The sequence below is a fragment of the Toxorhynchites rutilus genome, chromosome 3 (genome assembly GCF_029784135.1).
Source record: "Toxorhynchites rutilus septentrionalis strain SRP chromosome 3, ASM2978413v1, whole genome shotgun sequence".
NCBI classification, from domain to species: Eukaryota; Metazoa; Arthropoda; class Insecta; order Diptera; family Culicidae; genus Toxorhynchites; species Toxorhynchites rutilus.
Window position 1 is genome coordinate 180,452,440 of NC_073746.1, and position 12,257 is coordinate 180,464,696.

At 42.1% G+C, this 12,257-nt stretch overlaps 2 protein-coding genes across 4 annotated transcripts in view; both read left to right on the top strand.

Annotated features, from left to right (window-relative positions):
- The window catches only part of LOC129777773 (uncharacterized), a 33,434-nt gene extending 21,383 nt beyond the window's left edge, over positions 1 to 12,051 (top strand). For 2 of the 3 annotated variants that reach the window (XM_055784253.1, XM_055784251.1), the window contains exons 2-4: positions 10,956 to 11,087; positions 11,151 to 11,481; positions 11,547 to 12,051. In XM_055784253.1, the coding sequence (XP_055640228.1) occupies positions 11,060 to 11,087; positions 11,151 to 11,481; positions 11,547 to 11,826 (639 nt within the window). In that variant the 5' untranslated portion in view covers positions 10,956 to 11,059 and the 3' untranslated portion in view covers positions 11,827 to 12,051. Of the gene's footprint in view, positions 1 to 5,616; positions 5,758 to 10,955; positions 11,088 to 11,150; positions 11,482 to 11,546 lie in introns of those variants that run through there. The other variant, XM_055784252.1, reaches the window with a different exon arrangement.
- Positions 2,295 to 5,619, top strand: LOC129777771 (transcription elongation factor SPT5). Its single transcript, XM_055784250.1, has one exon. It carries the CDS (start codon positions 2,359 to 2,361, stop codon positions 5,617 to 5,619), a length of 3,261 nt encoding a protein of 1,086 aa, XP_055640225.1. The 5' UTR covers positions 2,295 to 2,358.
- Positions 12,052 to 12,257: the final 206 nt, after the last annotated feature.

Consider the following 12,257-nt stretch of genomic DNA (forward strand, 5'->3'; position numbering starts at 1 on the left):
AAATTACCCAACTATCACGGTGTTTTTTATACAAATACAGCAGTAAGTGATTCTGAAGTACTTCGTTGCTCTTCTGACTGTTCACTCGTGTTGATGGTAAGCTATTCAAACCAGGCCTTTCTGAGATAATTCTCCCCAAACCAGAAAAATATCATCTCCAAAGCTGCAGGTTCAAAACTAGTGAGGAAACTAATCCCATGGGCTTCATTATTTTGGGAGAACTTCTCGGATAAAAAGAAATTCAACTTGAATATAATTTATTCATACTGCAAGGACTTACGTGTCATGTAACTTTTCAACTCGTAACTTTGCAGGCGGCAGTTTGATGGTTTGAGGAAAATATTTTCAAAAAGACCTGGTTCAAATAGATTTTCATCAACACGAATGAACAGTCAGAAGTGCAATGAAGTACTTCAGAATCATTAACTTTTGTTTTTGCATCAAAAACATAAAATCCGGAACGTCATGGAACGGTTTAATGAATAGGGGTATGTGACATGTCTTCACATACTTTATAATATCTTCAAAATGTCTTCACAAAATTAAATGTCCTCGACGTAAGTTAAATGTCTTCAAAATGAAAACATATCTTCAAATCTGGCATCTCGGGCTGAAGCATTACATCCAGGAATGCCATACAAACAGATTTTTCTGTATAGCGTAAATTATATTTCAAAGATTCCGTTTTGATTCCATTGTAGAGTTTCAAAATGTTGCGAATACATTCAATTTGACGCTATTTGCAAAAATAAACATTTTTCATGAATTGCTGCTCATATGATTTCTTTCAGTAGTTAAAGAAATGGCATCACTGCCAGTGTATGATGACGGATGAAAACTTAACGATTTCATCACGTTTGAGTTGCCTCAATGTGCAGAGCTGAGTTGGAGATGCGATTGACATCACCAGCATAGATCGAGTTGCGGTTGCCCAATGTGTAGAAGGCCTAAGTTTCTTTCCAAATTAGGTTGCCTAGTGTGCAGATGAACTTAGAATACATTTAAGGTGTGTTAATAAAATATGTAAGTACAGTAAATTACATTGAATGTGACAATTATATAACTGGACAGATCTGTAATACGACACGTTGATCCAACGTAAATTCGTCAATTGGCGATCTAACGCAAAACGTAAACGATCGGTGAGACATCTGGATTTTGTTTTTGAACTAAGAAAATGATGGTAATGTAACCTAAAACTCAAAAACAAATCACGTATATTTTACTTCCGGGCTTTCCAAGGTAGTTCTCACATGCAGGAATTGTACATTTTTCTACTTGTGTTTGATTGTGCTCTCGAATTTCCTTCTTTAATTCAACCATTGTCAACATATTTATAGTTTTCACTACTGAAAGAGGTAAATAAATAACATGTTATATATAAAATTGCGCAGAATTAAATTTCTTACAAACTCATCGCAATCAAATATTCTTTTATGATTATAACATTGTAATTTGTGGAAAGAACTACAAACCTTCCATAAGCTCACATGGCAAAATTTAAAAACATCATCACTTTCACCGCAGCGCCGCCTAGGTGTAGATTTGTACGTTAGATCGCCAATCCCGAGTGAAATTACGAATCTTCCCACCAGGGCGGTATAATAAGGTGGAACGTTATGTCAGAACTGCTGTTCAGCCATTACTTGAGTTCGAATTGACAGCGGCCAAACGAACGGCTAGAGTTTTCCGATAAAGAGGATGGCATGCAATGAGGAGCTATGTGTTTGCTGTGCATAAACGTTGGTTTTGTTTATTTGTTTACGCTGTTGGCATCATTGTTGTGTTTCGGTGACTGCTGCAAGTTATTGTCTGCATTGCTGTTTTACGGGACGTGAGGGTTGTTGCCGTTGCTTCTGGGAATGGCAACTCAGCGATTGTGGGAGCTTTGCTAGTGGGTATATGAAAGAACCACTACCGGCGGGCTTGTGCCGTACTGCTTTAGTTGGAGACTCACCTGATCGATCGGGTTGTGAGACACAACAGCTAGTTCGACTGAAACCGGCCCAGCGTAGGTATATGTTGGTGGGGACCGCTATGTAGCATAAAAATTAAACCTGCTTCGTTTATAAACAAAAAAAGTCGCTGTCATTTTTCATCCCTTCTCGCATCTTCCATGTCTTATCTTCATACTGTCGAAAACGAACTACCTGTCAATTTCAGCTCCTTGCTTCCCACCTACCTAAACACACATTTATATACCCACCTCGGTAATATTATGTTTACCCCTTAGTTTGGCCCCGTATAAATGGATGTACGATTGTAAAACGTCACTCAGTTTCAGTTTCTTTCCTTTCGCCGTGCTGTAGTTTGGAACAAATTTTATTTCTAGTGCTCAAGTAGAAGAAAAAAACCGAAATGTCGGACAGCAGTGGCTCGGATAATGATAGTGTGATATCCAACAGGTCGCGAAAAAGTGGAGTGTCGAATAGAAGCCGTTCGATGTCGCGTTCCGCTTCCAGGTCAGTGTCGCGTTCTCGCTCCCGATCTGCGTCACGATCCCGTTCCCGTTCCGCGTCGGGATCCCGATCCGGGTCAGATGTCGAACAACCGAGGCCAAAGAAAAAACGCAAAATGTCCGCTGGGTCAGACGACGAAGAGGAAGCAGAAGATGAGCAAGAGCCGGAAGGAGAGGACTTGGACTCGGAGGAGTTCGAAGATGACGAAGACGATGATGATCGCCGCGGTGGGAGGAAGAAGAAGAAAAAGGAGCGCTTTGGTGGTTTTATCATTGACGAAGCTGAAGTAGACGACGAGGTGGACGAAGACGAAGAGTGGGAGGAGGGAGCCCAAGAGATTGGGATTGTTGGGAACGAGGTGGAAGAATTTGGACAAACAGCGCGTGAAATTGAAAATCGACGTCGTGGCACTAATTTGTGGGACAATCAAAAGGAGGATGAAATTGAGGAATATCTGCGGAAGAAGTATGCCGACGAATCGATTGCCAGGAGACATTTCGGCGATGGAGGTGAAGAAATGTCCGATGAAATTACTCAGCAGACTCTTTTGCCGGGAATTAAAGATCCAAATTTGTGGATGGTTAAATGTCGGATTGGAGAGGAAAAGGCTACCGTTTTGCTGTTGATGAGGAAATTTCTTACGTATTCAAACACAGATGAGCCGCTCCAAATCAAAGCGGTGGTAGCGCCTGAGGGGGTCAAAGGATATGTTTACATCGAAGCATACAAACAGACTCACGTTAAGTCAGCCATCACAAATGTGGGCAATCTTAGGATGGGTATCTGGAAACAGGAAATGGTCCCCATCAAAGAAATGACCGATATTTTGAAGGTAGTGAAGGAGCAAACCGGTCTCAAATCGAAACAGTGGGTTCGACTGAAGCGTGGTATATATAAGGATGACATCGCTCAGGTTGATTATGTTGATTTGGCCCAGAATCAGGTTCATTTGAAGCTCCTTCCACGTATTGATTACACTCGTTTGAGAGGCGCTCTGAGAACGACTTCGTCCGAAAATGATGAAAACAAGCGCAAGAAGAAACGCCGTCCTCCAGCGAAGCCATTCGATCCGGAAGCAATCCGCGCAATTGGCGGAGAGGTAACTTCCGATGGTGATTTTTTGATTTTCGAAGGCAATAGATATTCACGAAAGGGTTTTCTGTATAAAAATTTTACGATGTCAGCAATTTTGGCTGAGGGCGTTAAACCAACTCTAGCAGAATTGGAGCGCTTCGAGGAGCAGCCAGAAGAAATCAATATTGAATTGGCTGTTTCTACTAAGGAGGATCCCGTGTCGTCGCACTCGTTTTCAATGGGTGACAATGTTGAAGTTTGTGTTGGAGACTTGGAGAATTTGCAAGCCAAAATTATCGCCATTGACGGAGCACTCATTACGGTCATGCCCAAGCACGAAGACTTGAAAGATCCTCTCATATTCAAGGCTTCTGAATTGCGAAAATATTTCAAAACCGGCGATCACGCAAAGGTTCTAGCTGGTCGCTACGAAGGTGAAACTGGTTTGATTGTTCGTGTGGAACCTCAACGTATTGTACTGGTATCAGATTTAACTATGCACGAACTGGAAGTTCTCCCTCGCGATTTACAGTTATGTTCTGACATGGCCACCGGTGTGGATTCGCTTGGACAGTATCAATGGGGTGATTTGGTACAGCTGGACGCCCAAACAGTGGGCGTTATCGTACGCTTGGAAAGAGAAAATTTCCATGTTTTGGGAATGCATGGCAAAGTGATGGAATGCAAGCCCACTGCGTTGCAGAAGCGCCGAGAGCATCGAAATACAATAGCATTGGATGCAGATCAGAATCAGATTCGTCGCAGAGATATTGTGAAAGTTATGGAAGGCCCACATGCTGGTAGAGATGGAGAAATCAAACATTTGTACAGAAATCTAGCCTTTCTCCACTCGCGGATGTATACCGAAAATGGTGGTATCTTTGTATGCAAAACTAGACATCTCCAACTTGCTGGCGGAAATAAATCGCAGGCTAACGCTCTGATGCCGATGGGGCAGTTTGGATTCATGTCACCACGAATACATTCGCCTATGCACCCATCCGGAGGACGTGGCGGACGCGGAGGGGGTGGAGGCCGTGGTGGTCGTGGCGGGGGAAATCGTGTTAGCCGAGACCGGGAAATTCTTGGCAAGACTATCAAAATCACTGGAGGGCCATACAAGGGTGCTGTTGGTATCGTGAAAGATGCCACCGAAAGCACAGCTCGTGTTGAATTGCACTCCTCTTGTCAAACGATTTCGGTGGACAGAAACCACATTGTCATTGCCGGCGCAACTCCGAAAGAAGGTTCGATTTCAAGCTACGTCAGGACCCCCAGCCGAACTCCAGGCAGCAGCTATGGCGCTCAAACTCCGGTATATTCGGGTTCCAAAACACCACTGCATGGATCGCAGACACCTTCCTACGATGTTGGTAGTCGTACTCCTTACGGTTCAATGACTCCGTCTCACGATGGCAGTATGACTCCAAGGCACGGTGCATGGGATCCGCTGGTCACCAATACACCGGCACGGTCCAACGACTTCGACTTCAACATGGAAGAACAATCACCGAGTCCTGGCTACAACCCCAGCACACCAGGTTATCAGATAAATACACCGTTCGCCCCACATACTCCAGGAAATATGTTCAATTCGGAAAACTACAGTCCATATCAGCAAAGTCCCAGCCCAAGTCCATCGCCGTATCAGGCTGGATACATGGGCACACCCTCACCAAGCGGATATTCTCCTTCTCCGGCTCCACAGTCTCCGTATAATCCCCAGACACCGGGTGCCAGTTTGGACTCACAATTAGGCGAATGGTGCACTACAGGAATCGATGTAGAGATTCGCAACCATGAGGATGCCGATCTGGCTGGTCAGACAGGCATCATAAGAACGGTTAACAGTGGCGACTGTTCGGTGTTTTTGCCAGAGGAGGATCGCGTTCTTTCGGTACTATACCAGAATCTGCAGCCGGTGGTCCCAGGTCCGGGTGATCGCTTCAAAGTGATTTTCGGAGATGAGCGCGAAACAACGGGCGAATTCCTTTCGATGTCCAGCAGCAAAGAGGCGTTTGTTTCCATTAACGGCAATAAGAAGCTGATGCCGCTGAACTATCTTTGTAGAATCAAAACGGACTAGGTTGAAAAATCTAATAATCTTCGATATGTTTATAAAATGAATTTAATAAAATAGTTGCGTGACAGATACTAGAATTATTATTTTGATACATGAAACACCCAGCTAAGTTAACTGTACCACAATCCCGTTACAAACAAGGTGAGTAATTGCAACCTCAGTTGAACAGCGATTTATTTAGCCTTTGCCTCTTTTAATTTAAAAAATGGCTAAAGTTAATAGAGCAAAGATTCTTATTTAATATTACTGCCCAGGTTAGCATAGGTGACGTAATCACTTACACCAATAGGGTTCGCAAAACGCATATGACCCATTCCATGAGGCTATGCACCAGAGAACCAAATTTCAAATCTAGTTTTAGGAGAAAATTGAAAGCTTTATTTGAGTAAGCACTATTTATATCATAAATTCTTTGAAACGAACTTGATTTTTATACACCAACTTTTGAGAGAGGCGAGTTTAAAAAACAACATAATTTGGAATATTTCAGGTTTTCACTATTTTTATGTTTCTTAAGATATCTATGCACTTGCTCGACCAAACTTCAATGTCTACATATCATTGGATGGATAATTGAATACTTGTTTGAAGAGCCGTTGGTAGCTAGGTTTCATTTTGTAAGTTGTGAGAAAAAAGGATTTGAAAAACAGGTCTTTCAAAGCGTTGTCACGTCTCAAAAATGAAGCATTGTTTTAGTTTATCTGATGAACCTAAGTTCAAATATTTTCATACTTGGGTATGAAAATATTGGGCAAATATTTTCATCTCTGAGCAAACAATAAGGGTCAACAACCCACAAAACTTGGTTAAGATCGGTCCACAAATGGAGGAGAATCAGCTGTCTCTAGAAGTTGTTGTAACGTCACGCAAAGTATACGATCCATTCCAGCGTGATGTGACAACATTTTGACTCACTTCAAACACTTTTTTTACGTTTTCATGTATAAATCACACACAATTAAACAAGGTTATAGTAAAATTAAGGAACTTTCCTACAAGAATCATCAGGTGGAGAATATTTTATTGTAAGATTGTTTCGTCTTCCGGTTTGCTAATAATAATATTGAATGACAAAAAACAAATGAAACCCCATACGATTTGGGTATTGGTTGCGGGTGTCTTACCAGCGGAACTCGAATATCGTATTCGGATGTAATTTTTTATTTTAATTGAGGATAATGACTTCCGTTTCGTTAAAAGCGAATTTAAAAGACCGGAAATGGCATGAAATCTCACAATACGAATGGTAAATGGTAGCGTTGGCAAATAAACGTGGGTACGCGAAGAAGATGAAAAAAGAAAATAAAGATTGATAGTGAGCAGATAGGATTTAAACAAGAGGGAGATAATATTTGAGTGGCCAAAACATACCCTTAGAGCCCCGCACACTGCAGACTTTTTTTCAGCCGATAGTTTGGTCGGGTTGGGTTGCTAGTGCGCACACTGACCAATCTATCGGCCGACAAAAGTCTGTAGTCTGCGGGGGCTCTAACAAAGATTTCAAAACCATGGAGACCGACTCTACTCCCAGTAGCTTCGCTTCGATTAGAACTGCTTTGACAGTGGCCGCCAACAATCTATGGACGGTTTATTTTCTATCCATCGGGAAATCAAACCAACGAGCTTAGACATTTATCAAGTATGCTATAAAGGTCCTCGCAGGTCCTCGTATTAGTAAATAGCGCGCGCACACACTGCACACTATTTTATACGTGTGAGTAATTTTCGTGTACGATACAAAAAAATCTAGCTCACCTGTAGCGTTTGTCAAACCACGTTGAACTCAAACATCGATGCATGCAAATGTGCATGGGAGAGAGAGGAACCAATTCGTTTTGGGGAAAGTCACTTCAAAATGCAATGAAGACAACTTGACTGGGAAGAATGAAATGATATAGTCCAGTCGGTAGAGGGAGATAGCGACTAAACGCCTGAGTGAAGAAGCCAAAAGTCATTTCCGACTGACTATGGTTAGTCAGCCGACTATCCTCAGTTGACTATGACTATGCCGAGCCCTGGCTGTGGGTACTTTTGTACTCGCTTGCGTTTCTGGAAATCGGAATGTTTCTCTAACACAGACTTCAAAAAGATGCAAGCAGCGGGAGCTTTTGTACTCGTTTGCATTTTTGCAAACCGGAATGTGTTTCCCAATACAGATTCCGAAACCAAGAATTTGGGAAAATCGGTATTGCAGATACATTCAAGTCGGCAATACTTTTATACCTCCAAGCATTTTTACACTCCGGAATTCGTTTTGCTATCACGGTCTACAAAAGCGGGTACAAATGCAACGCTTTGGCTTGATTATTCAAGACTGCATTAGAAGATATCTCTTCATGTCGCCAGCTCACTGAACTTCTACCCATACCGTTTGTTGATTAGCTAACTACTACCTTCTTGAATGGCGTTAACGTTCCCTGTGGAACTTTTGCCGTCTCAACGTATGCATTAACTAGCGTCATTTATTAATGCTTAGTTGAGATTTCTTAAGCCAAATAACACGCCTTCCGAGGGGCAAACTCTAGAATACTCGTGACCACACGTTTTTTTCTGACGAAAAATCCCCCGGCCAGAACGGGAATCGAACCCGAACACCCGGCATGATAATGTGAGACGCTAACCACTCGGCCACGGGTGTACCTAGCTAACTAATACCATAATGTATGAATTGACTTGAATTGGGATTTGTTTGCAATTGAATTCGTAAATAGTTTCATTCATTCACTGGTTTAATCAATACACACAAAAGATATCTCTGCGCAGCGGCGATATCGTACCCAATGAGGAACATCCGAGGTGGGATTATTGTTAATTGAAGAAATACAATTGATTACTAAGCCAACGGCAGTCCTACGTTAACCTTGCGGTTATATCATAGATATAACCCATCCCTAATTTCTTGTGAAAACGAGAGCATCATTTTCAAAGGGCAGGCATACATTTAATTAATTTTATATACACAGTTTTGTCCCACAATCTTTCGCCATCAATCCGTCTTTAAAAACTCAATCTTCTCAAATGTCTTTTAAGCTGTAATCTTTGAAATAAATTCTAGATTGAGAGAAGAGATTTTGAAACACTAACTTCAATGTCCATTTATTCAATCCAGGTTGGTGGTATTGAGTTTTGAGTATTGACTTTTCGTATCGAATATGTATTCTCCCTAATAGAGGAACACTTTTTTTCAAAAACTGTGAAAGTAATTTAACAAAAAAAAACTGCATCTGACCATGATTTTATATTATCACTAGCTAACCCGACAAACTTCGTCCCGCCCAAAATCCACGTTTTCTTACTAAGCGCACGTTCATGGGTCTAATCGCGAAACTGTTCATTGATTGATCTTCTAATCTACCCTTTAAAATTAGAGAATTTCGACAAACTATAAAATTTCAGTACTTCTACCAAAACTCGACATTATAATATCAGATTATTTTCAGACACAATTATCGTTCAAGATTTTTCAACCACTTGCAAATAACATTCTCCGATGGAATAAATGTTTGATACAGAAAATATGATAGAATGAAGACAGCCCTTAATCGGACAATTCCTTGCTCGAGTTTTGCTCTTATCAACACATTCGGTGACGATTTTTTTTATATAGATAGAAGTTGATATAGGAGTGCGTTCTATCACATGTCTGTCCGGTGTCCGGGCATCTCATGGAGATCGGGGGCTAGTACCCCGTCATCTGCTGTTGGTTCACCCAGGTCACTTCCACTTCCGCTTTCGCTCGCTGCGTTGCCATTCAGGTGCTCGTCGAAGTACTGCTTCCACCTGCGAATAATTCGCCTTCGTTCGTTATCAGGTTTCTTTCACGTCCTTGCATATGTCGGCTTGCGGCACATACGCTCCGCGGGATTGGTTAGCCTTTTCGTAAAACTTCCGTGTTTCATCGACACGAAACAGCTTATCCAGCTGCTCATGGTCACGATCCTCCTGTTGGCACTTCTTTCTTCTCAGAACCGCAGTCATGTCGTTCCGTGTCCGTCTGTGTTTGGTCAAATTCTTTCTCGTCCGGACGCTCAGGTAGTTCGCCTAGGTACGATTTTTCTCCGCTACCGCTGCCTCGCATTCCCCGTCATACTAATCGTTTCTGCCGGTCGTACTTGGGGCTACCAGTCCCCGGGAAGCTGCAAGGCTTACGCATCGTTGGCCGTTGTGGTTCGTCTCGGTGTGCAGACTGTCATGTCCGATCACCGGCTTGTACATATCTTCCCTTCCGATCTGAACGTTCATATCCCCGATGACAATCTTGATATCTCGACGCGAACAACTGTCGGAGACATACTCCAGCTGCACGTAGAAGGCTTCCTTCTCGACATCGGGTCTTCCTTCGTTCCAATGGGCCAGTTCCCATTGATTATACTGTAGTTGTAAAACCGCAATACACACATCCAGCCGCTGATCGCCTGCCACATATCACACGACTTTGCATCTAACCCAACTAAATAAAGCCAGTATGCAGCTCATTTTTTGTGCCACCACTCTGATAGGATTGGGCCCTGCGGCCACACATCCTTCGTACGTTCTCTCCTCCCCGGCAAAGCTCTTGCAGTGCTACGATACCAAAGTGACGGGGTTCAAGCTGATGCATCAGGAACCTGCCGTTGCCGATTGTTCCGATCCATATTTCCTTCTTGATTATTCGTAGTAATATGTTTCTCATCATGCCACCTTACCGTGACGGGACTATCGTCTTGGGTATAGCTGGCGAGACACAGCATTTCATATTTCAGCCGCATCTCTAGAGTACCACCGCTGTTTGAGACGCCCCTAACCTGGAGTGCAGCCGCTCCATTGTGTAACTACTTTACATCCTTCACATGTTGGGCATACGTATTACATTGTGTTGAATGCGTAGCTTGAGCTGAGCTTGAGCTTGTGCATTCTCATTGTGCAAGTTTCGGTGAATCAAGCTTTAAATAGTCAATAACGACGCCGTCCACGTCCTTACAGTCACCAGGAGAAGGGAAGGAATGTTAGTATGATATTAGCCGAAGACCAGAAGGGTCGCCTCTATAGCGTGGTTCCCTAGCGATTATCAAGCAAAGGCTTTGTACCCTCTGCTATGGTTCTCAATAGTTTCAGGTTATTTTTCGGACATGCTGCTATAGCGATCCGTCATTCGCATTCAGACGGAGTTACATAGCAACCAAAAATTGTATTCCTTTACTGTGTTTAAACAGTTATACGAGAATCCTGTTCAAAATATAAATAGCAATCAATCATACGAATATTAAAAAAAATGTGAAAAAAAATGTAAATACATTAATAAAACAATGATAATTTTTCAATACACACTTTTTCAACCTGGTTTTCAACATCAATTCCAGATCATCTCTCATTTTCAACCGATGTCGAAGCGAAGGAAGAAGAAATTGGTCCCAGTAATTGTCTCTGCAATGGTCCGTCCTGTATCTGCTGTATAGATTTCAATATGGCCTACATCGATCTCGGTGGTCCAGGTAAGACCCGATAATTAACCCGCTAATTTGAGTTAGTACAATTTTTGTTTGTGTTGGAAATAGGCTGCGTTCGACTAAAATATATCTCGGCGGAGGAAGGCATCGCATTGAACGTTTCGTACGGTGACAGTGTACTGCACAGCCAACGCGTGAAAGGACCCGATCCGGCACCAACTTGTTTAAATATGTTTGCCCAGTTGGCCCAAATGTGCGCCCGATTCCGTGAACTCTTGCCGACCGACGATGGCCTTAGAGGCTGTCTGCAACTGGAACCTATGCTGCTAGGAGAAGTACAAGTCGAACTCCCTCTTGGCTGCTTCCGAATGGGTCCCAGCGGAGTGGAGCTTATTAAATCATCTGAAGAGGAGATCAAAGAACAACAACCACAAGAAAGGTATGAGATGAGCAATTTCAAATTAAAAAACTTAATTGAACGCTTTTATATTTTTTACAATTCAGTACTGATGCTGCACCAGTGATCACCGAAGAGAAAAATGTGGGAGACGAGCAAAATTCAATTTCTCCTGCGCAAAACGTTACATCCCCACTGTCAATCCTGGATAATTTATCAACTGCGGATATTTTAGCTGCGGTTAGTGAGTCAACGGATGAAGGTATCGCGATGATCTCTAACTGGTTAGGTCTAGGAGTGAATAAAGAACAAAAGCCAGAGCAGAGCGAGAACTTGGACGGAAGCAATAACAGTGACAAGACCGAAGAGAGTCAAAATTCCAAATAACACCATCAATAACTGCAAATGAATCATTTGGTACTGAGCGATATCGAATACTTATTCGATACAATTAATCGTATTGGGTATGTTACTTTTCATTGATGCCATTCGTTGCATCTGCAAACAGACTTTCGTCTGCTGGTGATATATAGATTGAATTATGATTCATTTCTTTTTTTAAATATTAACATTGCTAAGCTGCTAAATTATGAATAAACCGTAAATCAATCATTTGTTTTATTTTTACTGTGAGCAAAAACAAACCAGGAAAGAAAGAATTAGCTAAACTCATCAGATTTGACCCTGATTTTGAAAGATGAGCAAGTTCACCAATCCATTTTATTTTATTTATTTTTATTAAATCGTTTATTTTTACAGGCTTCGTTACATAAGTTTAAAGGAGCCAAACTTCTATCTGTATTGTTACAAGTTTATAT

Bases quoted from the DNA above. Each gene is read 5' to 3' on its own strand.
- LOC129777771 (XM_055784250.1), top strand. From the start codon at position 2,359: ATGTCGGACAGCAGTGGCTCGGATAATGATAGTGTGATATCCAACAGG.